Source organism: Lonchura striata, chromosome 3 (assembly GCF_046129695.1).
Source record: "Lonchura striata isolate bLonStr1 chromosome 3, bLonStr1.mat, whole genome shotgun sequence".
In the NCBI taxonomy this organism is placed as follows: Eukaryota; Metazoa; Chordata; class Aves; order Passeriformes; family Estrildidae; genus Lonchura; species Lonchura striata.
Window position 1 is genome coordinate 19,080,642 of NC_134605.1, and position 24,154 is coordinate 19,104,795.

Below are 24,154 nucleotides of genomic sequence, written 5' to 3' on the forward strand. Positions count from 1 at the left end.
TATTATAGTATAACATATAAACTGTACCTGGGAATAGCTGGCTTTGCCTTAAAAAGGAAATCCATACACAATGTCCTTCAGCCAACACCAATTCTCAGTTCCTCAAAGGCAGATTTAGAAATTCCTTGTTTACATCCCTCCATAGCAATTTTTTTTAGTAGAAGCCCCCATCCTTCAGCCAGGAACAACTGCATCAAGAAAATTCCCTTCCACCCTCATTAAGAATAGGCACATCACTCCACGCTTTGCCTTCAGGACAATGAGGTGCATGATAAATTAGCTAATAGTCAGTTTCCCTATACCTCTTGTTGTCCACTTTTTGCACTTCTCTACTAGTCAACCATTTTACTTGGAGGCTCTGTCATGCTTCAGTGCTCCATGTCCTCTGGGAGGTAACCTCATTTTTTAGTCAGACGCTGCTTCCTCTATTCCTTATTTTCTAATCAGTATCACTAGATTGCACAGACCAGTGGACCAATAGTTCAGTCTAAGTCTCGTCATTGTCCTTATATCCTAGAAGACAAAATAGTCCCTGCTCTTGGATCTCACTTGAGTGAGATCCAACAGAATTTAACAACTTTCTGAGCTTAACATGATATCACATATAAATGGAAGCTGAAGAGAAAACTATAAAAACCATTTGCAACTTTGGATTCTAACTGCTAACATGCACAGTGACTTGTAGCACTTCCAAAGGGCTTTTTGCCTTACCTTGCAGCTTTTTCAGGACAGCCACTTCCATTTTGAGAACTTGCTTGGGCTGCTGAGCTGATTCCACCTTCAAGGCCACATTCTCACGGGTCAGCAAATCCATTGCCTCATAGATCTCCCCAAAGCCACCTCCACCGATCTTCTTCAGCTGGAAAAGTACAAAGGGGTTTGGTACAATGTACACAAGAGGGAACAGCAAGCTGGCTCTCATGAAGCCAGCTCCTCAACTGTGTAGGGAGAACAAGCTCAGCTCCCAATCTGTTCTGTGCCTGAATCCCTTCACTGCACAGCTTGGCAAAAGTCCAGCTACCCACTTGACTGTACTATGCATAAATTCTTTGCTCTAACAAAAAAGAACAAGATTAGCAAGCAATGACAGGTGATACTTTAAAAAGCAAATGATAATGCCTAGTGCCTCCATGATGTTCTTGCCAAAATTCAAGGAAAGACCCTTCAAGGAGATAGCAGAACCATTGTTCAGACCATGATAGATGCAAACTGTCATTCCCTCCCAACAAATACATCTCTGCAGTAAAACATAACCATGGTAGCTGGAACTAATCTTTCAAAAAGTAAGTTAAATGATGTTTACATCTCATTTAAAGGATTTTAAAAACAGAACAAAACATCCACTGGAATCTTTTACAAGATGCTTTACCTGCTCTGGTGTGAAGTTACTTCAGTGTCACATACCAAAGAACTGCTGATAGCATTACCTCAGAACAGTTGTGTACAAGCCACCAGTACAAATTCTTTCTTTCTCAGTCTCTTTTCCTCTTTAGTCTGAAACCCAACCAAATTATGCTTTTTGTGTCTCTGAGCAAAATTAAAGACTGTTTAACAATAGGAATCCATTACTTCAGTTGACATAAACTCAAAGCTAAAGATATCCAAGTTTCAGCATATTTGATGTGTACCTTCTAGGGACAGGTTGTCTGACTGTTCTAGAGTAGCCTCCCATTCAGAGAGCAAGACAGGATCCTCTGCCTTTCCTGGAAGGTGATTCCTTGATCCTCCTTCTGCTGAGACTTGACAGCATATGTGCACATAGTTATATATAATCATGTATAATACAGCCTCCTCATGTGTTGCAAGAGTCAATGTCTATGCCAGGAAAATAATTTTATATTTAAAGCCTACTGTGCTGCCCAGGAGGAAATTCAGGTTTGTAGCAGAGATAGATCAGGGCTCACTTGATCTGCTTAGCATTTGTTCATTGAACCAAGCTGCAGCTCTTCCCTTCAGCATTTTGTGTTCCCTCTGTTAACAACTGCTCTGGAAATCCTGAGTGTCACTTTCCAACAGCAGTAACACTTAAGAGAGGAAAAGAAGTTTCAGTCAGACAGCCAGTCAAACATGGATCTTACACAATGTTTAATAAGGTTAGATGATATTTTAGCGTCTCTGTACCATCAAAAGCCTGTCCTGTGTATCTGTCCAGTTCATTGAACAAAGAGCACAACTTTTTCCTCCCAAAGGTGACCAAAATAATTTGCTTTTCTGGCTCCCAGGTCAAGAAAAACAGTTCCATGCAAAGAAGGAAGTGTTTTCCAGATTAACAGCTTGACAGCCAGCCTTGTCTCTGAAGCTATTACTTGATAACCCTTTGAAAGCCGCTATCCAGAGCAACTTCTTGTCATGTTTCCTCATGACCTTCCACAGGGCTGAAGAGGCATATTCATGCAGTAAACAGCCAATAACTAGGTCACCACAGATTATTCATAAATTATTACAGTGCAGCCCTACTTCCACTTGGAAATTCACACTAAGTGAGCTGGCTATTAAAAATCTTTCTTCCAAAACAGTGCCACATGCAGCATAGCAACAACACGTCAGCTAATACCTCAGGATTCAGTACACAAGATCTCCTGTTGTCTGATATATTAATGAGAAAGGGATAGGAGAAGCTACAGAAGGCAAAAAGGTAAACTGGGAATTGGAAGAACAATATTGAGACTGCACACCTGGCAAAACAGCCAAACTGGATGACACAAAAGGTCTACAGAGAAACAAATGGGAGATCACACGAGATCAAGATCAAAGGTTCTGTGGTATCAGAAAACTGATTTTATACACACATTCCAGCCAATGGAAGACTGTCAAAGATGTCTTTGTTTCCTTGCATCCTTGCTCACACTCTTATGGGAATTATTCTCTGGCATACTTTTCCCAGCACACCAGATGGTACCATCTATTCAACATCACAACTAGCACTTCCATACTTCTTGAGTTTTCAGCTAAATGGAGAGGCCATCAGCAGCCATTTCCTTTGCTTTGCTCCAGAGCAAGTTTGTTGTAAGTCAAGGTCTTGGCTGAGGTCAGGGGCTTATGTCACATCCATTGCCTCACTGTCTGGGTGCTTTGTGGGAGTTCACTTTCTAAGGTGAACTTGGGATAGCCTTCTGTTGGACACAAAGGAGAGATGGGAACATACCACTCAAAAAAACCCAAACCAGTAAAGAAATTACAAACACAAAGTCAAGGAAGAGAATGAAACATCTAACTAGAGACGCCTAAGTGGTAATCATGAGTCATTAGCCCATGTTAAGCCTCACTGCCTTGGGGATATTCTCTTCTGGTCCTGCTACAACCCACTTACTGTTATGGCTGGGATACAGGCTGCCAACAGCAGCAGGATTCATTCCACCTAACTGAACGATCCCCTGTGTGAGCTGGGTGTCCAGGTATCTATTCCAGGCTCTGGAATCAAGTGAATAGTTCATCTGATCAAACAGGTAGGTATTTGGACTTGGACACAGACAATAAGGAGTTACACAAGATACAGATGGCTCCCTTTGAAGTCTCCTTTAAATATTCTGAAATATTTTTGATTTATCCTGAAAAAGACTGTTGGAGCACAATCTTCCAAAGCCTACTAAAAAAAAACCCAAACAACAACAGCAACACGCAGCCTTCTCACTAAGCAAAAATCAGTACTTTCAGACACAGTTCAAAAAACCAAGGCAACACACAACCCCAGCCAAAAATAAGCTTGAATACAAATTTAATCTTTTATTCCAGAAGCATATACAACACCAGTGCTCTAAACAAAGTCTACCTTCCAAGGATATTATATAAAGACTAGACCTTCCCAGGGTAACATTCCAGAACCAAGGCAGGAACGGTTTAGTGTCAGGATTGGTGGCAATGTAAAGAAATGTGCACTCTAAATCCAGGGCAAAGGACCATATGGAAAGCCAGCAACCTTTAGTGAACTCAGCCAGGGTCAAGGCTGTCATCCACAGCTTCAAAGATTTGACAAGGTCAAACAGTGACCACTGTGACTGTCTTCTAGGAGCACTTGTACAACCAAGCCTGCAACTCCTGCAGGCCAACTCAATGGGCTACTTGATCCAGAAAAGGCCAGTAGGCTTCATCTGATTTAACAGCTGAAGAAGAGTTGATCCTTGTTCACCACACTCTCCAGAGTCCACTCCATTTGCTTAAGGGGACTGGATCTGATCTCAAGGGAAACAAACTCATGCAAAACAGGTACGAACTGAGAAGCCAATCAAGAGCTCAGCCAGCCACATTCTAAATCATCTGAAGATCTGTCAAAGCCCACTTAAAGCAATTCAGAGTGAGACCAAAACAGGCCCTAAGTCTGACAAAGAACCTTCCTTGTCCCAGGTTCCCTCTTGGAATTATAAATTGCCTTTCTAAACAAGACAAGGTAAAGAATCCACTAAAGTTTTGTGGGATTTTCTGGCAAGGTTTCCAAAATAAACTGGAGAGCTTCAGATCAAGAAGCTCAGAAACCTGAAAGAAAACAAAACATGGATTGCACCTAGGAGAAGAACATACACATGTACAGGAGTTATCACTTGTGTTCAAAGCTCAGTGCAGGAGCTGCCAACTCTGTCTTGCTAATAAGTGTCAGTTGTGAATCCCCAGTAAAAGGCATTTATGTGAAATAAAGAGATACATCAAAATTCAGCTTTAACATCCATACCTAGTTCAAAGCAAGTACAAGCTACATTTCACTTTGTTCCCTCCCCTGAACAAAACTGTTCACATCATTCAGAGCACATGTGGATCAAGACCCTCTGGGGACTCAGCAAAAGTGATGTGGTTCCAGAAGTGTCTAAATTTCATCTAGTCAAAGCATCAAAAGTATCTGCAAGTAAAGAATGATTACTAAAAAGAATACTTCTAAATCTACAAGTTTTGATAAAAGCCATAAGCACGCCCTGTCCATATCTTTTTTCATAAATAAGAACAAAAATGTTACTGCTGTCAGACAGCCAAACTTTACTGACTTCAAGTGACAGGAAAATGAATGACCAACAGGCTAACTACAGAGAACTAGAATCTTCATTTGTCAAAGCTTTGTCAGCCAGCAGAAAGGAGGAAAGAAGGAAAGGAATTCAAGGAATACATTACATCAATCTAAAATTAGAAACTGGCTCAATAATGGAAGTATGCCAGCACTAAGAGCTACAGGGTTCAAGCAGATGCCCAGCCAGAGACAGTCAGAGACACTGGGAGGACAAATTACACAAAAGACCTTCTGGCAGTTGCACCCCAGCATCACATAAATATGCCACACACCTGCTTGAGCAGGATCCATCACCCACAGCAAAGACTGGACCATACAGCTGGCACATTCTGGGCTAGATTCAGAAAGATCTGTGACAAAAGGAAAAAAGGCTACTCCTGATACTACAGCTGTATGCTCACTTTAAGGTACAGTCCCTGTTTCCTTGGTCCCTTGATCCTACACTGTCCATTTCCTTGGGCCACCAGAAATATTTTCAGAGTTTTTCCAGATTACTCCAAGCCCCCCATAGCTCATGGTTCTGACTGGTCCCACATCAGCTTAAAGCAAGGGAAAGGCACAGAAGGCCTGCCTAAAAGGAAAGGGTCTGCACTTCACACTTTTTTTTGGGGTGGGGAGAATGACTGTTCAATGAAGGTTCACAATGCACAAGTCAGCTAGCACATGGTCAAATTCCATGCTCTACTCAGAGCTTGGAGAAAGGATTTCTCATTGCTACTTACAGCCTTTAGCAAGTCATGTCATTTCTTAGGGCCTTCAAGTGTGGTAATGACCTCACTGCAGTATTTAAGGCTACTGTGAGACATTATAAAACATAAAAGGTTATTCCTCTAATTAAAGGTAGTTGCTGTTGACAATACAGCTGCACATTTCTATGTTTTCTAAGGCAGAGTTAGTGGACAGAGCTTCTAGTGGGCCCCAGTCACATATTCATGCAACAATGAAGCACAGAATCCCACATTTAGTGCCTCTAATAACTTAAAAATTGGTGTGAAATGTTCCCTGTGAGCATCACTGAGCTTATTTTAGACTTTATTTGGAGTTTTTGGTGCTTGTAAGTTCTGCTGTTGCCAAGAACGAAGTTACTTTGTTTAGACTGTGTTACAAAAATACTCCCATCATTTACAGAAGTTTTAGCACTCCTCTCTATGAAGGAGAAACTCCATAATAGACAAATAGAGAATGGTACAAGCTAAACTTAGCCAAGGTAAAGGAGAACAGAGAATCCCAGAATCACAGAACTGTTTGAGTTGGAAGAGACCCCTGGAGATCACCCAGTCCAACCCCTCTGCCTCGACAGGGTCACCTAGAGCTGGTCACACAAGAACCCATGCATGAGGGTTTGGAATGTCTCCAGAGATAAAGACTCCACGGTCTCCCTGGGCAGCCTGTTCCAATCCTCTGCTGCCCTCAATGTAAATGAGTTCTTCCTCATGTTAAGGAGGAATGAGTATTAGCAACCATGCACCTGAAGCAAAGGCATCAAAAGAGTGCTGAAAATCAGCTTGGCAAAGAATATGCACCAATCTGACAAATTTCAGGCTCTGGGGAAATTTCTGTTTGTGCAGGGAGAGACAGATAAAAGCTGCAACAATTATTTTCTGAGACACTGGTAAGCACAGGGCATGCTTAAGTCCCATATGTCAGTTAACCTGCCCATGGATCATCCCTCCAAAGCAAGTACATGTGCTCCAGTCCAGAGCTGCAGGAGCACAGCAAAGCTTTCCTTCAGCTGTGACAGAAAGCTTTGGGAGGGGCAAAAGGGTTGTCTCCATTTTGGTGTTCTAATCACAGAGAAAACTGAGCTTCTCCATCTGCTCTCAAGAAGCCAGAAGAATGAAGAACATTTTGAATTGCTTAAATATAAATAGGCTGTTCAGCAATTGGCCAGACAGAAAAGTGAAGGCTGAGGAGAAACCTGGAACAAATTGAAGAGAGGCAATGGGGAGCAACAAGAAAACAGGGCTGGGTCTAATGAAAGGGTAATATTTTGTCTGAAGTGAGCTATTGAAAAATAACCTATCCACAGCCTGAAACTGAAGTGAGTTCAGAGTCCCAAGCTTCTTTAGACCTCTGCAAAACTCACAGGGCCACTGTACCACAGCCAGTCAACACAAATTTGCTATTACTGCAAATCCCTTGTAGTTCAAACTAGTGAGGTTTCTGCTGGGAGTTTAATGATTCAGAGAGTGCTGGTAATCCCAGTTAAAAATGGAGACAATGGTATACATAGGATTTAAATGTTTTTTCAGCATTTTAAAGGCAAAGCCTCTTCAGTTTGCACAACGGATGAGATAACAACTAAAACTCCTAACATATGATGGCATAATTTTAAGAAGCATCCCAATAAATTTACATAGAAGTTGAATCATGGACTTTTTGAATCTTGAAGTTGCTGACATTCCAATCCAAAACATTTGGTTTTACATTTTATTGTAACACAATTTATTTATACACATGTCTGTAGTATTCTTTGCCACCGTAATTTGAAATTTAAATTTCCTACTAAAACACTATTCAGTCTGCTGCAACAGGTCAAACCTACATAAAAATCCTTGGCAGATTGAGCCTTCTGAAAATAACACTCTAAACCCCTTCTTCTTGCAGGATCTTGCTGACATGTCAAACCCTACCACTCCACTGTTGCTTGCCAGAGGCCAGGATTAAGCAGGGAAGTTGCTGTACTACTGCAGGAGAAGGAGGGGGAGGTTTGTTTGGGCCATTAAAACCCAAAATCACCACTACTCACCACTTTCCAGCGATCTTTGACCACGTAGTTGGTCGGGAGAATGTCGACCTGCTCCCCTCCACCACTCATGTTTGGTTCGTCCTTGATGACTGCTGCTAGGCACTGCATTTGCCAGCCAGAGAGTATTTCAGTAGCTCCCAGTTTAAATGAGCCATTTATCTGGGGGAATAAAAGGGGGCAGGGGGAATGAATGACAAAATTATTACAGGTCGCAGTGCAAGTACATGCTGCATTTCCACAGGTCTTGCTTATGACTAAATCAGAACCAGCCTCTTAGGAAAAAGGCAAACTCACCCTGCAAACACCTAAGCTCTCTGCATGCATAACCTGACAGACACAACCCTGCTCCAAGTCAGCAGCACAAACTAAAGGGTGACAATCACCAGCTACACCATGGAGGAGTCCAGGACTCTTGCACTTGACAATGCAAAGAGAATCCAACACCAAAATGTTGCAAGGGTTCTTATTGTTACCAGGCAAAGAAGTCTTGCTTTAGCAGAGCAGCTGCTACCTCAGCAGTTTTTATGGCTTGCACTGGATGACATCCAGCACAAATCAGAAAGGTTTGCCAGGTATTGCATTCAATAAGCCTAAAAAGTCTGAATAGGGTAGAAGGACTATACAGGGCCAGGGTTACAAGCACATCACTGTAATGAACAGCCAAACAGAGCAGATGGGCAATGTTAGAAAAGGCTTCAGCCAGGCATAGTTAGTCCTCCTCATACCCTACACACAATGCTAAAGATGATCCAATTAAAATACAGAGAGATAACTTGTGCCTGTGGTGTTCATCCTGCCCCCTTTTCCTGATTTTATATGCAATTCCACATAGCCTATGTTGATATTAATTATAAGGGGTTTTTGTTATAAATCCTTAGCAAAAATGACTTTCAGAAACACATTAACTCAGCTTTCCTAGAAGAAAATGAATGAAACAGGCCTAATGAAAGATCTTGCCCAGATATTTTACTGGCTTTAGAAGCAGGCTGTATCTTCTATTAAGCATGGATCTTGGCAATGCTATTGTCATTCCCCAAAAATATTAATATTTTCCTTTCTAAAAATGAGTGTAACTGTAGCACTCCAGTTGCAAACTTAGATTGACAACATAAATACCAAATTTTTAATGAATACTAGAGCTGGTCACTCAACCATCACATTTCTTCAGGTCCAAAAAAAAAGGGGAAAAAGTTACCAGTTAATTATGAGCTCAACTAGAGAAAATAACTCATTCTCTAGCAATAAAAGGACTGAGAGGGAAGGCTATGAAGGGGTCAGCATGTAGAGTGCACAAGGAAGCAGCAGACAGAAGTATGTCAAAAGTGCAAGACAAAGGATGATCAAACAGAACATGAACAAAAGATCTCAAAGAGGTCTTATAAAAATCTTCACAAAAGAAGATTTCATTCCAGATATAGAAGATAACTACAATAAAAAAAAGAGCAGCAGACTAACTCAGCAAGAGGGCTGCTGAGAAATGTTCAATCCAACATCTGCTAAAGGACAATAAAAATAATAGAAAAGAAATAAGAAAAACCTAGGTATTAAAGAGATTCAGAAGAAAGGTGCTGTAAAATGTTCCAAATTCTCACTGAAGGAGTCCTGCATCTGTATGGGGTAGCTGTGCTTTCAATCATCAGGTACAGAAGTAAGGAACTGGAAAGAGAAAATACCTGCTGTGTTTGGCAGCACAACATTTGTGCTTCTTCTTCTTCTAATGAGCAAGTGGAATGTCATTCCCAAGTTCCTTTATGCTCACCAGAACACCTGAACCAGCCATCCCTAAACTACCAGCAAGCACTGAGCACACAACCTCCTTGCACCTCACCTCAGGAGGCATAGGACAGAGAACCCCTGCAAAAATCTCACTGATTGTTGGATTTTATTCTGGTATTTAAAGAAAAGTTAGTTAATTATAGACTGCTCCAAACTGATTATAGTTAATTATTATAGACTGCCCCAAACTTTTAACATTACAAACATTAATAAGACACAGAAATAAGTATCCCCTCCCTACTCTTGAAGATCTCTTCACATCACTTTAGTGATGCACATGCATAGTAAGATTTCAGTCTGGTGACTGTGGTGGAAGGTAATCCCAAGGAATAATTTTAGAGGAGAGACTGAGCATGAAAGTCCATGTGCGCTCAAAGCCAGGCAAGGTACAATCACTTTCCCTGGTGTGCTATTCCACTTTCCTTTATCAAAATTTTAATACATGTGTACAAAGATATAATGTCTGTTATTTAAAGGAACCTGGCTTTGAAATAGAATAAAATTCTCCTGGGCAATACCATGAATAGCAGCCATTTGGCAATATGGAATTACAGAACTAAGTTTACAGATATGCTCTGGTATCACCAGAGTAATGCAGCCAAAGAAAATGCCAATTTAATTATAGTCTGAAACAAATTCCAAGCTGTTTCAGATCACAGTAGGAGCACAAATCAAAACTTTATACTTGAGGTAGTACAAACACTGCAGATGGCATTTGTACCAAGCATTTGGGCCAAGCATTACCTACATCCATAGCAAGACGTAGCACATCAAGCTAAAAACCCAGGAGGATCACAAGGGGCAAAAGAAACAATGAAGGCACCTTTGTGCAGAAACCACCAGCACAGGAGGGAAGAGGCAAGAGATGGTCAGTGGGAGAGAAGTAAGGCAGTACCTCTCCTTCCCAGTACACAGCAGAGAGCATCATTTCTGCATGTTAAATGTTACCCAAGCATCTTTAACCCAGACACTGCACCACTCTCCTTACCTTTGAAATGTATCACTATTGATTATAGAGACATAATTTAAAGTACAGTGACTGTGAAAACAAGAACTTTTGTCTTTTCCTGTAGGAAATGTCAAGAGATTCTTGTATTCCTGCCCCATGAAGTCATACTAGGGAGTTGAGCAAGCCTAAGATATCTAAAACTGCCTTCCTAGAAATAGCAAGTGAAGCACAAAGGAAAGCAGCTGAGAAATAAACAGTTACAACAGGAGAACCAAATTCCATCTCTTGGCCAACCGCAGCATGAAGAAGTGTGAAATCAGCTCTTCCATACTGGTATCTCCTTCAGCCATCTATATAAACTTTACAAACATATAAACTTTATAAATTTAGTCTTGGCATTTATAATGAAGTGAATGCGAAAAAACCCATGTTCACCAGTTTACTGAAAGAGGCAAGAGCAGTCTGAGGAGTCATTTTATATGCCTTTCCAGCTTGCATTCTCTATCCTAGATACCCATTTGTAGCCAACTCAGGTCAGGATCCTGGCCTAGATGGACCTGTGGTATAACTCAGTATGGCTCGAATTGTGTTTTGGTGAGGTACTTTCAGCAGAAGGAGTCGATATATAATATATATGTCTTCTTTAGCTCTTCAAGGTGGCCAGAGAACAAAAAATAAAGAATCAATGGGAAAAAGTCTCATATACACAGCCCAGCCACCTATCTTACAAGGTTCTCTTTCATGCAAGCAAAATTTTAAGCAGCTTTATTGGAATAAAAATACTTCCTAATTTTACAGGATTATAGAATTCTTAAACTTATAAATATCAAGCACATCCTGTAGGAATTCCTAATGAATATATGAAATCTTTTCTATATTGGCTTGCTTCAGTCCCAGTACAGCACAGTTGGAATGCTCAAAATACACAGTTGGAATGCTCAAAATACTCACATCAAGCTCAAAACTCATCAGACACAAGGTGATTATTAAACAGCAGAACAAAGCTATGGAATTCTGTCTCTCACCACCTTACTAAGGGTCTTAATCTTACTGTGCAGGAATTGCAATATCCCACTTCATTGCAGGACACATCCTTACCACTGGAAGTCTAAAAATTGGAACAATTTAGACTGCTGTAACCCATGACCCTCTTTACTTGATCAAATTCCCCATCATGAACCAGCTCAGGAGTATGATTCACCCTAAGAGTGGATCCCAGAGGTGTTAAGGAATGTTGATGTAAGCTACAACTTTTTTTTTTTTTTTTTTTTTTTTTTTTTTTTTTTTTTTGTGAGACAAAGTTGGATAACTGCAAAACCAAAAGAAGTAGCCCAATAAACTGCAGTCTAGAAATCAGGTCAATCTCCCTGTCCAATACCTGCATGGGAGAAACAACAAAAAAATAGTTGTAAAGAGAATTAAAGCATAATTTAGCTGTTTCCAACATGAACATGGATGAAACAGTAACAAGTAGGACTGAGAATGCTTAGAAGTAAGAAAACAAAAAACAGTGGAGTTTCCAAGTGAAACTGCTCAGCAGCACTAGGGCTCAGTTAATGGCAGCAGTAGCTGCATGGACTCAGTTTTCCTCACTGTTTTTCCAACATCATCTTCTTCCAACCCACAATACCAACCATAAAATGAAATCACTCACATTGAAACAAATAAAAACCCCTTACATCTTTGTACCATGCACTAGCATTCTGTTATCAGGGTAGGAATGTGTGTAACAGTACAGGAAAATTAAAAATACAGTGCACTGGACTAACAGCCCCTCAGCCCTGGAATACACCACACTCCCTGCTGAACTTGAAACAGCAATGAAAAACAAGCCTACACTGTTAGGGTAGGTCTGACAGCAGGAGCTCATAAAGTTCTGAATTATTCCTTGAAGACATCTTCCTTCACAGGCTCAACTCCTATCAGCTGCAGCCTAAAGCCTCCTCTGTGACATATTCTCACAGGCAGGAATGGCACCAGCCTTAGAAATTCTGGACTTGCTGTTCACAGCATTTCACTTCTGTAAAAATCAAAACATCTAAAGGTGAGGTTGCAAGATGCTGGGACAATTTCTCATCTTTGAATGGTTTATGACCATTAAGGAGGAACTGGGAAAAACAAACAAAAAAAAAGCTGCAATCAAGACAGACTGTAATCAATCAAGGTCCAGATTCTCGGCTAACAAGAGGCTACACTGAGCAGAACATACATATTAAACATGGTAACAGATGCACCTTGACAGCATTATTATGGCTACCCAGTTGCACAGCCAACTGAATTATCACTGCCTGCACAGTGAAAGCAACAGCACAGGACTAGAGGAAATCAAACAAAACCTCTAAACAAACAACACCACACTGCCAGAGACTGCACTCACACACATTACAGAGCAGTCAGACACGCCAGTAATTTCTGTGCCAAACCCACCTATCTGCAGGGAGAATCAGCACAGGTAATTATGACAACAAATCATTAGGAATGCACACCAGATAAGCACGCCTACACTGCCAGGGGTTTATGTGATCCTAATCCTCCCCAAATACATCTCAGCAGTAAAAACAAAACAGTGGGGAGCAGGACAATTTGAAAGGAAGGTCTATTATTATCTTCTACCAATCTCCTTGACAGAGTTGCTCCAAATTTGAAACAAGCAGAATATTAAATCCAACTCCAGGAAATCCCTCTGGTATCATAACCAGCTCAACCTCCACTAATGTTATAGGCAAGCATTATGATTTGCTTACAATGAGCATTTAACTGCAGCTTAAGTAGCTGTACCTGCAAAATCAATATAAATCACTACTGAAAAGCTTGATTTAGTCTGCTGGCAGCCAAAACAAATATATCTAAACAAAAGCAAGAACTAAACATAGGTTGTACTTATAATATCAAACTCAACCTACACCTGACACACAACGGTCAGGATCAGACCCTGGACCAGAGTGTGACCAGATCCAAAGGTAATGCAGAATGTCCCATCAGGCATGTCCTCTCCCTTCTCTCTGCTTTTGTGCACAAGCTGTTATTCATCTTCCATCAAATATGGCCATTCCAAGTCAGTTTTTGGAGTGGTCAATAGGACCTTCCTTGAGTCTTTATTCTTGGAGAATAGGATTTTATCTTGAAAAAGAAACTCAGGTGCACAGCAAACTGATAACATCTGTTGCTCAATGGTCTTGTTATAACGTATTATATCAGATTATTAAAGGGCCCACAGCCTAAGATCAAATATTTTAAACTTCCATTCCAGAGAAAGCTGTGTTCATCATACCCATTCAAAAATTTTTACGATAGACGCAGTCACCATAACCATCAAGTATTAAATGAACTTGTCAAAAAGTTCTTTAGAGTAAGTTCCTGATGAGAGATGTCATAATTTGATTCAAATTCTGGAAGACAGAGCATTTTGCTAGGAAAATTAATGTATTTATAGATTTACCATGTAGACTTCATATTACCAAGCACTTTCATAATAAAAATTAGCCTAAGTGGGGCAACTGCCACTTGCTGCACTGATGTCATATAAGCCTGAATGGGACTAAATGGGACAACATTTTTTCAGTCTTCAAGCCCAATGCTGATCACAACAGATATTCTATTTGTTATTACACAGAAAAGGTTTCCTGGAACTGACAAAAACATGACAAATCACACCAACTGTTAGTCACTAAAATAATCCCTCTACAACCCTTCCACAGCCATTTTCCCACTTTTGTAAGGAACTCTTCCCCCTAGCTGGGGCATGCTCAGGGAAGCAAGTTCATCCTTCCTCTGCTGCTTGCAAATCTACAGTTTCATTCTCTGATCTCCTGTGTCATCCCCTTTTAGTCTGCAGACAGCTGGCTTGGGAAACATTCCTGTTTGACCATTCAGGAACTCTGGACTCAGGACTCTGGGAGTCACACTGGCATCACTGGACTTTTGTGCCCTTACATACAGGCTGTGTTCCTCTCATGCTCTTGGTGCCCCTTGCATGTGCCTCTTGGCAAATGGGGATATTTGGTCTGGGGTCTTCTCCTGTTTATTTGGGTTCCAGAGATTCTCTGGATGAACCAGCCAGCCAACCCTATATTTTCCCATGCCCTTTGTTTGGCAAAGGGGTGGCACCAATTCATGGCCCCTTGCCTGGGCCTCCAGACATTCCCTGCCATCCAGGACAAAACCTACAGCTCCCACTGCAGCTGCAAAAGCTGCCCAGTTACCTGCACAAGGTGTGTTCCTCAACAGTTCTTCTTTTATCTTAATTAATCTCACCTGCTAATGTAGTGAAAGGAAAAAGAAAAAGAAAATTACGGTGTTGAACCACTGTCCTTTACAACATTGACACTTACGTAACAAATTTAACAGAATTGAAACTAACAAGATTATCACAGGGTAGAGTCCAAGTTTATAGATTCCCAGGCACAAATACTTAAGTGATTCCCAATACAATATCATGAAGCATTCTCAGGAGCTAATCATTTATCAACTGGTTGATCATCACTACTTGTTTGATGTGAGAATGGCATATTCAATTTTCCTTGCCTAAATCTTTAACAGCAAACTAGGAACACAGAACAGTGCATGGACCTCCTGCACACGTTCTAATTTGATTTCCTATGGAATGCCTTATTTAACACTTCACTTCCAGGCTGTATATAAAGTACCTGCATTTCAAGTGGAGTGGATGGATACCACTGAGCACATTTTGCTCTTTGAACTCTGTGGGTATAGAAAACATACTGGATCAAGTGTTCACATGCATCCAGTAAGCTGGACACCACTGGGATTTAAGTTCCTGTTAGCCAAACACCTTCTTAAGAGAGTCTGTGATTCTCTGGAACCATCCATACCTTTTTTACTTTGTTAGCTATTGCCTCTGCTCCCCCTGGAGCTTTTTCATGAAACTATCCAGCTGGAGTGATTAAATACTTCTTTGGCAGAATCAGTTTTACCTCAATTGTCCCTACTCCATCACCATTTTGGGTTGCTTCCCACTTTTCCCACTGTCTCTCTTCTTCTGTTGAGCAGTCCTTCTTATACATAGTCCTGGAGTCTATCAGATTTGGCCTTTGCCTCTGGTCACTGCCACATCACCACCTTGTCCCAGAGGCTGCCTGGCCACAGCCTTTACAGCTGCACTGCGCTGGGTAATTCCTACAGATTCCTGTAGTGCCTTTCGTGTGGGCTGGGAATGCATCACAGCAATTTCTGTAGGTAACTGTACTCATTCTACCAAACTGTGTATTTCCTTTTCACTACACACTCTTCCCTGCTGATATGAAAAGCCCCCATTCTTTCCGTAAGACTCTTGCTGCATGACCCACCCCAAAAGCACATCGAGAGTCCACACAGATGTCAACTCATTTTCCTTTGAAAATACTTGGTGCAGCAATGATGTAACAGCTCAAGCTGGTGCCTCTGAGGAAGAGCCTCCAACAAAGGAATCCCTGGGATACTGCACCCTCACAGTCTGTGCACTGCTTCCAGCGGTGATATTTAGTCTATGCAAGAACATCCTAGTAAAAGATACAAAAATTCTTGTACATGCAAGCGTGGCTTGTTTCACTCCTTTCTGCACTGCTGTGTGAGCCAGTTTCCAAGGAACAAGGGTGTTAACCAAGATTATGGAGAGCTCTACAAGCTGGTCAGAACTGTCTCTATAAAAGCCATTTCCACATGTACTGAGAATGCCATCTAGTTCACAACTGTCAGTACCTGCCTGCACTCTCCCAGAACATGCCAACAATTGCTTCCCATCCAGGAATTTTCCTATCTGTGGAGTTAAGCAGTTCTATGACTGAGGCATGTGCCTTCTCCTTCTGCTATCAGATTTTACACCAGCTTGTTGTGTCAGGGAAAAAACCCCCAAAACCAACAAAACTCCCAATTCAAACAATAAAAAAACCACCATTAAAACCTCCAACAAAACTTTAAAATATACTCTTCTAGACCAATTCATCAACATAAACCACATTTATACTTTGATCCTTAATTTTCCAGTGCTATGCCAAGTAACTGGATTCAGAAAACTTACTATTACAGAACTAATATGGTCAGAACTTGTTTCTACTAAAAAGCATAATGAACTTTATGCCATACTTTAATGTAAAAATGATTTTCTATTCATAGCTGTAGTAAAGTACTGGAAAAGTAAATTTTGTATGTGACTTGGTCAATGCTCATAGCAATTCTTCAAACCTATCTCGACCTGAAATGAGTAATTGTGCATTCTATGCTCAGCTTTGCCAGAGTAAGCTGGCTCCTGGTGAATGCTTCTAATAATAAATACTCCACAGACAGAACAATTACTGGTTCAAGTCCAACCTGGGATATTTGGAAGGGGAAAAAATGCATATAATCTCATCCCAATCAGAAACACAGGCAGCAAGGTTAAAGAAAATGTGTTTTGCAAAAGAAGCAACAAGCACACCAGAAATACCAGATCCTGAGCTGCCACTAGACTTGAAAAGATGCTGCAGGACCTATGCAACTAGATAGCTCTGAGCCCTGGAAACCAAATGGCTCCTGTCATTTCCCTCAGATAACTGTCACAAGAGTGACAAACTACTTGACTACCTGCCCTTTGTGTTTCCACCTTTTACATTTCCTTTGTTGTCCTGCTGGCTCAATGGACAAAGCCTCATAAGCTTTGTCTCTGCTTGAGAAGCAACCACTCCTTATTTCTTCATAGAAATGGGGAACAGCAACAAGAAAAAAGGGCATCTTCAACAAAATGTTTCTTAATACAGTCAAACTCAGACATCTATGAATAAGCCATAGAGGTCATGCACACAGAGCAGAGCATTGCTACAGAGAGAAGCACACAAAAAAAAAAGGTAGGCAATTCTGTCTTTGCCTACTGGTGAGAGACAGTAGAGACTGGTAGAGTCCAGTAATTCGTGCCACATGGCTACTAAAAATCCTGTATCAGAAAAAAAGGTTGGAAGGTGCCTTCCACTTGAAAACTAAACTCTCTAAAATGCATGGAACTTAGCCCAAAGAAACCCCCAAAAGCACGGGAATGTAGTGGAGAAATACCTCCCTATTTTGAAAACTTAAGAAACTGAAGAGCTCTGCCATTCTAGCTCACTTTCTGCTACAAGCTGAAACCTGACAACTGCAAATTAGTTTTTCATGGGTGCTTTCCTTAAGGTCAGGATCTGGAACAAGAAAGATGGTGGATTCTCTTTTCAGACCAAGGTTGGACACTCTAAGAAGGAACATTTTAGCTACTGCCAATTTTACTAAAAGCAAAACCACAAAAAAAAAAAAAAAAAAAAAAAAAAAAACCATAAAACCCAACACCCACCCAAAACTCAGATTTTGGATGCTTAGAGGCTAATGAATGAGAGATGAGAATTAATGGGAGCACTGTTACACCATATTACCTACATTACCCAATAAATTCTATAGACCCCAATGGTGGATCCACAGCTTCAGGTTCCTAATTAACAAATTGAAAAATCTGCCTGAATCAAAGAGAAACAGTTCCCCTCTCTCCTTCCAGATCTGAACTCATGTGTGTAGGATTCCACCATGGGCCAGTGGGCCACCATGGGCTCAGTGACCTGTACTAGCAGAAAAAATGATTCCTCTTCCTAATAAATAAGATCATTTCCTTGGCTTAGAGCTTCCTGAATTGGTTCACTGCAGGGTCAGTCAAATGCAAGTGGCAGCACAACAGAGAAGCAGACCTCAGATCCATTTCAGCTTCAGTCAAACTGTGCTGTGTTTGTCTCCACAGCAGGAAGCTCTTGGCCTTCTGTGAAATGACAGGATTCAGTCCTTTCTGCTTAAAAACACTGGAGTAACTCTGCCTGAGGCAATATTTTTTTCCCCAAGGATAACAAAATGTAAATAAATCAGTTAGTTTCAATAAATTACTTGCACAACTCCTAAACTAGTAAATTTTAGAAGTCTAATGCAGCTGGATTCTGTTTAAATAATTCAAGACATAATTAGACCACAAAGTCTAAGTTTCCTACTACAATGTCACCACAAAGGTGACTTCTATTCTCTGGCTGAGGTGCTACAGGAAGCAAACAAGTAATGTTCATGAAATGAGGGAAACAAGCCAGACAATTTATTAGAGTGTCCAATCAAGAGAAGCACTGTGCTGATGCCTCCGTGAAGGTGAAAGTGCTGCACAGCTACACCATACCCTTGTTCCAGTGAGCAGAACAGGTACCAAGAATTTAAGCTGCATGTCAAGAAGCTATAGATCAGTCTGGGGAAGGAGTGGCACAGCACATGCTGGGAGACAGATTTTCATGAAGAGCTACAAGTTCAGGGAAAAAATGGGATGAATTTTAGAAGAAACATCACACACACACAGAGAAAGAGGAGTTTCAGGATTATAAGGTATTTAAATGGAACCCAGAAAAACAAAGAGATGCAACAGGTTTCAGAGGTATGGTATGGAGCAAGGATGAATGGATTCAAGGATGAACATGGAGCTACTCAAGCACATTCTCCAGTGCTCCATGTAAAAGGTACACAGAAAAAGGCCAGGCCACTCCAGGGGAGGAGTACTACATACTACAAAATAAACAGACAGACTCACAGGAGATAAAGAAATTATTTTGTATCAAGGCTAAATGGAAAAAATGTAATAGTAAAGCCACTCCATCAGACCAGAATAAAGCAGCAACAGTGATTTGTCATGTGAGAACAGATGGCCTGTGCCTTTAGGAAACAGGAGGCAAGGGGGAACTTCACTTTCCTCATGCAGATCAGGATATATTACCAAGATGAAATTTTAAATATAACTTACAAATAATTCCACTTTGTTGAACAGCAATCTATCACTGTTAGAAAAAAGAAAACAAAAGAAAACAGAAGAAAATTCTTTGGCCAGTGCAACTTCTACTTCATTTTAATTCTGACTTACTTCTAAAACCAGAAGGATTTTAGAATAGAAGATGTATGCAAAAGATGAAAAGAGTACAAATTATTCCAAGTTATGTTTTTTCCTGATGATGTAGAAGAAATTAAGTAAATTCTTATGGATAAAATCTACATATTTGCTACCCATACATGATGAGAGGCCACCCAGCCAGTCTGCTAAATGATGGACAGAAGAGAAATAGAAAGACAGAAGGAAAGATCAGAAAGAAGATACAAAGGATTTTTGGGTGCTGTATATTTTGAAGAGCTCTGCAGAGGATCGGGAAAAATCAGTCTTCCACAACAGACATGTTTAGAAAACTGAAGATTAAAAATTAAAGTAAGTGGCAGGCAGAAGGGAGAAGCCCTAATTTATAGATCTATTAGGCTAGGCAAGGTGCTTTTAGGAAGACTCACAAGCACGTGTGGTATCAGGCCAAAGGCCTTGGAAATCAGGATATTCCAATATAAAACTAAAGTTTCTCTAAAACTAGTAGCTGGCTAAAAGAGAGGAAAACACATAGGAATTCAGAGCTGTGTTTCACAACAGAGTGCTCTTAGCACACAAGTCACACCTTGTGTACATGGAAAATTACTCAGGCCAATAAATAAAAAGGCTGAAAAGCTGCATCCTGCACCACCAAGGTGATAAGGGATGTAACCAGGGCATGCACAGTGTGCCCATCTTCTCAGCCTCTCCTTGAGCATCATCTCTTGCTCACTGGTAGAGAAAGAACTAGAGCAATGCAGGGGTTTGGCCTGAGCAGCTGAATATATGATCCTGTAATCAAAACCTTTTCACCAGACATCAATGCTCCCTTTGTCTTTTCCAGTCTGACTGGGAGGCCACCAAAGCTTTGTACCCAAGCAGCTCCTGGGCTGACAGTGGGCCTGACAACATCTCCTGCTGCACAGACAGAGAGGAATCCACTTCCATCTGCCATAGTTGACACTAGATCTCTTTCTGAAGGCTGGGATGCCTCATTTTTTCTAAGAGGAAATCTGTGCCCACAGGCATTCCCTGCTGTCCCTTGCACCTATCTGTTTGGAGCCAGCCCAGGATCCAGTTTGTTCCTTTCATATTGTTCATCAAATTAAAGATGACACAACTTGACACCAAAAGGAAAGGGTTTCCAAACACATCTTGTTTGATTAGCTCTACAGTCCATCACACTGTCAACATCTTCCTTCTCAACTACAAAAAAATGATCCTTTCCCATGTGTGAAGCTCTTCAGTAGTGGAGAAGGCCCAACAGAAAACAGTGTGAGACTGGGTAAGACCAAAAGGGACCAAGGGATTGTGAACCCCATGAAAAAACCTACTGTGGCAGTTTTCTATTTTCCCTGTTGAGCCCAATATATTGATGTATCCACCAGTCTCCACAAAAACAGGAAAGTTCATGTGAAAAATCACTTGATACATTAATGTCCAAGACACATTACCATTGCTAGATTATTTTCCATATTTTTGGGGATAACTGCTGTGGCTCTCCACAGTGTGATCCACAGGCACTGGGCACTTTTGTGGAGAAGACCATGGATTGGCCTGACCAACAAGGATTGCCACTGTCCCGCTCATAGCTGGGCAAACACTCACATGTAAGGGAGTGTCAGTTTTCAGATGCACCATGTAAAAGTCACACCATCTCCCTCACCTCTCATTCCTAAAGTTTCAACAAATACCCAACAGATTCTCCCACTCTTCCTCTGGACTAGGGAGGGAGGTGCTAAAGCCTCATTGCTGGCCTTCCTTATTCCTCCCTCTCAAAGCAATCTTAACATTTATTCCAATGGAATTGTGCCCCACAATGACATTTAAGGGCATTTCATGATGTTTCAGAAGAATACCCATTTTTTTGTTATCTTTGATGGAAGAAGGGGAGGGAAGCACTGGTTATGTCTACTCTGTATCTTGCTCAGTAAACCAGCAGAGCTAAAAGAGTATTTTAGCAAATGCTTCCACAATCACTCCAACAAATATTCGGCCATGCCTTGCAATACTCAAAATAGAAGGTACCAACAAAACCCACACGTCCTTAAAAATGAAAGAAGTTTACAAAGTCCTTGAAGATTTTATAAACACCTATTCCTCCATAAAGACCTATTTTCTGTCCTCTGCTCTGTTTTCAAAGTGAATCAATGTTACTGGAAGGTCACTGTGGAGCTACGGCAAACAAATCTAACCTAGGAGCTTCCCAGGATGAGGAACTGCTCCTGAACCTGGAGCCTGCACATTGGTACACACACAGATAAGACTAAGGCAAAAAACTGAAAGGACACAATTGAAGAGATGAACCCACAGCAAGACCCACGTGAGAGGAGTGTGCTACCTGACAAAGTGATAAAGTGATGAGTCAATCTTTCCATAAAAGAGAGCAAGAAACAACATGAAGGGATTCCCACACTGAAGATAGATTAGAAAGACGGATTTGGCTCTTCCTGGATCTGTCTGATCATTCCTGCTTTGAAAAAAAAGTGCCAACTGCTTCCACTAGAGAGCTGCAGGCTGCTTCTTGCCTTCATCAACAACCTCTAGGGATGGAGGGGGAAGAAAATCCACACATGGGCCATGAGCACCATGCTGGGGGGTGATGGAATAGATTTCCTAGCACTAGAGACACTCCTTTCTGGAGGACCAAGAGCATTGATAAGGATCTGACTTTTCCCTTGAGGACTATTAAAAAAAAAAGGTTAGTCAGGTGTCCCCAAGGCGTGATAAAGGTGTCTTACAAGAGATTTCAATATCTTATTTTGCCAGAAAAGAGGAACACAGCCTACTCCTGAAGGAATGAGATTATCACAAAGCACAAAAGCACACAGCAGTAACAGCAGTGAATACCACATACACGATTCATGAGCACCGCATCTCAAAAGTTTCTGATTCCACCTATATCTCCATGAGGATGCTCCTTATGAGCTGGCTGATCACTGGCACACAAACAAAGAAAGCCAGAACATTAACACATCATTCCTATTCTGCCCCTATTTATTGTCTCAAATAACACTGGAATGTGGTGACACACTGACACTCATGAGATAGGACTGATGCTCTTCAGTTAGAGCACCTGTACAGGCACAGCACCACAGCACCTACGAGCTGAGGGAGCATTAGCACACCCTGTGGCACACCACAACAGGAAGCTAAATTCCACTCATAAGAAGTCTCCAGGCTGAAAATTTTAGTTGTGACTCATTGAGAAGTTTATTGCTGAAAGGCAACATTTTCAGTGACATTACAAGAAATCCATGTGAAATGGTAGAATAATGAAACCTTTCTTTCTATCAATCAAACCACCTTGCAAACCTAAGAAAATTCAGGCCTGGTTTGAATTGCTTAGAAACATGATACCAAGAGGTATTGAAGTCCCCATCCCTCAAAACACACAGTGGGTCTTGAACTTGTCATGCAAGTAGCTGCCAGAGTGACAGTGTGACTTCAGTGCTTCGTGCAGCATTCTGGCTCCCTGTTAAATCCTAGATGCACGTCAAGGTCATGGTGTTCATCTCGAGAGTCCTCAGTGGGTCAGCCCCAGGTTACCGGATACCTCCTCTCCTGGAACGCAGGCAAAGCACGACTACGGACACATGCAGCAATGTCAGCTCGGGCGCCACCAGCAATACGGACACCACAGCAGGAGACTCTGAGCCCCAAAGCTTCAGGAGACACAGCACGCACACAGGAGCACCATTTCCACCCCGCCAAAAAGGAGAAAGTCTCAGCCTCCTGCCTGAAACCCGAACACCGCGGAGTTATCCCACCGTACCGCACAGAAGCGCTGCCTCCCCAGAGAGCCCCACGGGGCGGGCTGGCTTTCCCGTGCGGCCGGACGGCAGCCGGTGGCCCCGGGCAGGGTGCCGTGCCCAGCCCCGGGCGGCACATGTCCTGCTGAAGCGGCCGGCACCCGCCGTGGCTTCCCCTAGAGCCCGGCCCGGCACAAGGCCGTGGACGCCTTCGCACCTGGGCCCCCGCCCGACACCGGGACCGGCGGCGGCGTCCCCCGGTACCGCCCGGCGGGGCCGCTCCCTCCGGCGGAGCCTCTCAGGGCTTGGGGCGCCCCCGCCCCTGCCGTGCACAGCGCAGCAAGGCCACTGCCCGCCCCTCCCGCGGCGGCAGCCCCGGGCATCGCCGCGACCCCCGGGCCCGGCAGCAGCGGCGCCGAGGTGCGGCCCCGCCCGGCCCGGCCCGGCCCGGCCCTGCCCCGCCCTGCCCTCACCTCGGGCCGTCCCGCCTCCCCCCGCCGAGGAGGTGGCCGCGTCCGCCCCTGCACTGCAGCTGCCGGCACGCCGCCCCCCCACTCCTCACCGCCCCTCTCGGCAGTTGGTTCGCCTCACCCGGCCCACCTTCTCATTGGTGGCACCGGGCCGTCACTCCGCCGCTGGCCCGCCCACCCCCCATGGGCACGCTGGGAACCCGAGTCCCGCGCGCGGGACTCTCTCCCTTCGGCCGGAGGCACAGGGTGGGGCGGTAAACTACAGCTCCCGCAGTGCCCCGCGCGCAGCCCCGGCACGGCCCGGCCCGGTGCGGTCCCCGGTCCCGCATCTCGCGGGCCGCCAGCGGGACGGTCGCTCCGTCCCTCCCTTCCCCACCCGTGCCCGCCGCGGCGCGGCCCGGCCCGGCCCAGCTCACCTGGCCCCGCCGCCGCCGGCGCCTCCCGCTGCGGCCGGCGCAGGCAGCGCATGCCCCACGCCCTTCAGTGCGGCTCGTCGGGCGCGGTGCCGCCGGCCCGGCGCGCTGCGGCTGCGGCTGTGGGACGGGCCTGCCCCGAGCGCATCCTCCCTCTCGGAGCCGCGGCGGGCGGCGGGATTCGCCCACAATGCACCG

The 24,154-nt window shown here is 43.0% G+C and overlaps 1 protein-coding gene across 3 annotated transcripts in view; it reads right to left on the reverse strand.

Annotated features, from left to right (window-relative positions):
• The window catches only part of TTBK1 (tau tubulin kinase 1), a 103,754-nt gene extending 79,600 nt beyond the window's left edge, over nt 1-24,154 (reverse strand). Inside the window, exons 1-3 of one of the 3 annotated variants that reach the window (XM_031504273.2) lie at nt 23,960-24,154; nt 7,740-7,898; nt 712-859 (exon numbers count right to left, since the gene is read on the reverse strand). In XM_031504273.2, coding sequence (XP_031360133.2) covers nt 712-859; nt 7,740-7,847 — 256 coding nt within the window. In that variant the 5' untranslated portion in view covers nt 7,848-7,898; nt 23,960-24,154. Of the gene's footprint in view, nt 1-711; nt 860-7,739; nt 7,899-23,096; nt 23,193-23,546; nt 23,612-23,959 lie in introns of those variants that run through there. The other 2 variants (XM_021534865.2, XM_031504274.2) reach the window with 2 other exon arrangements.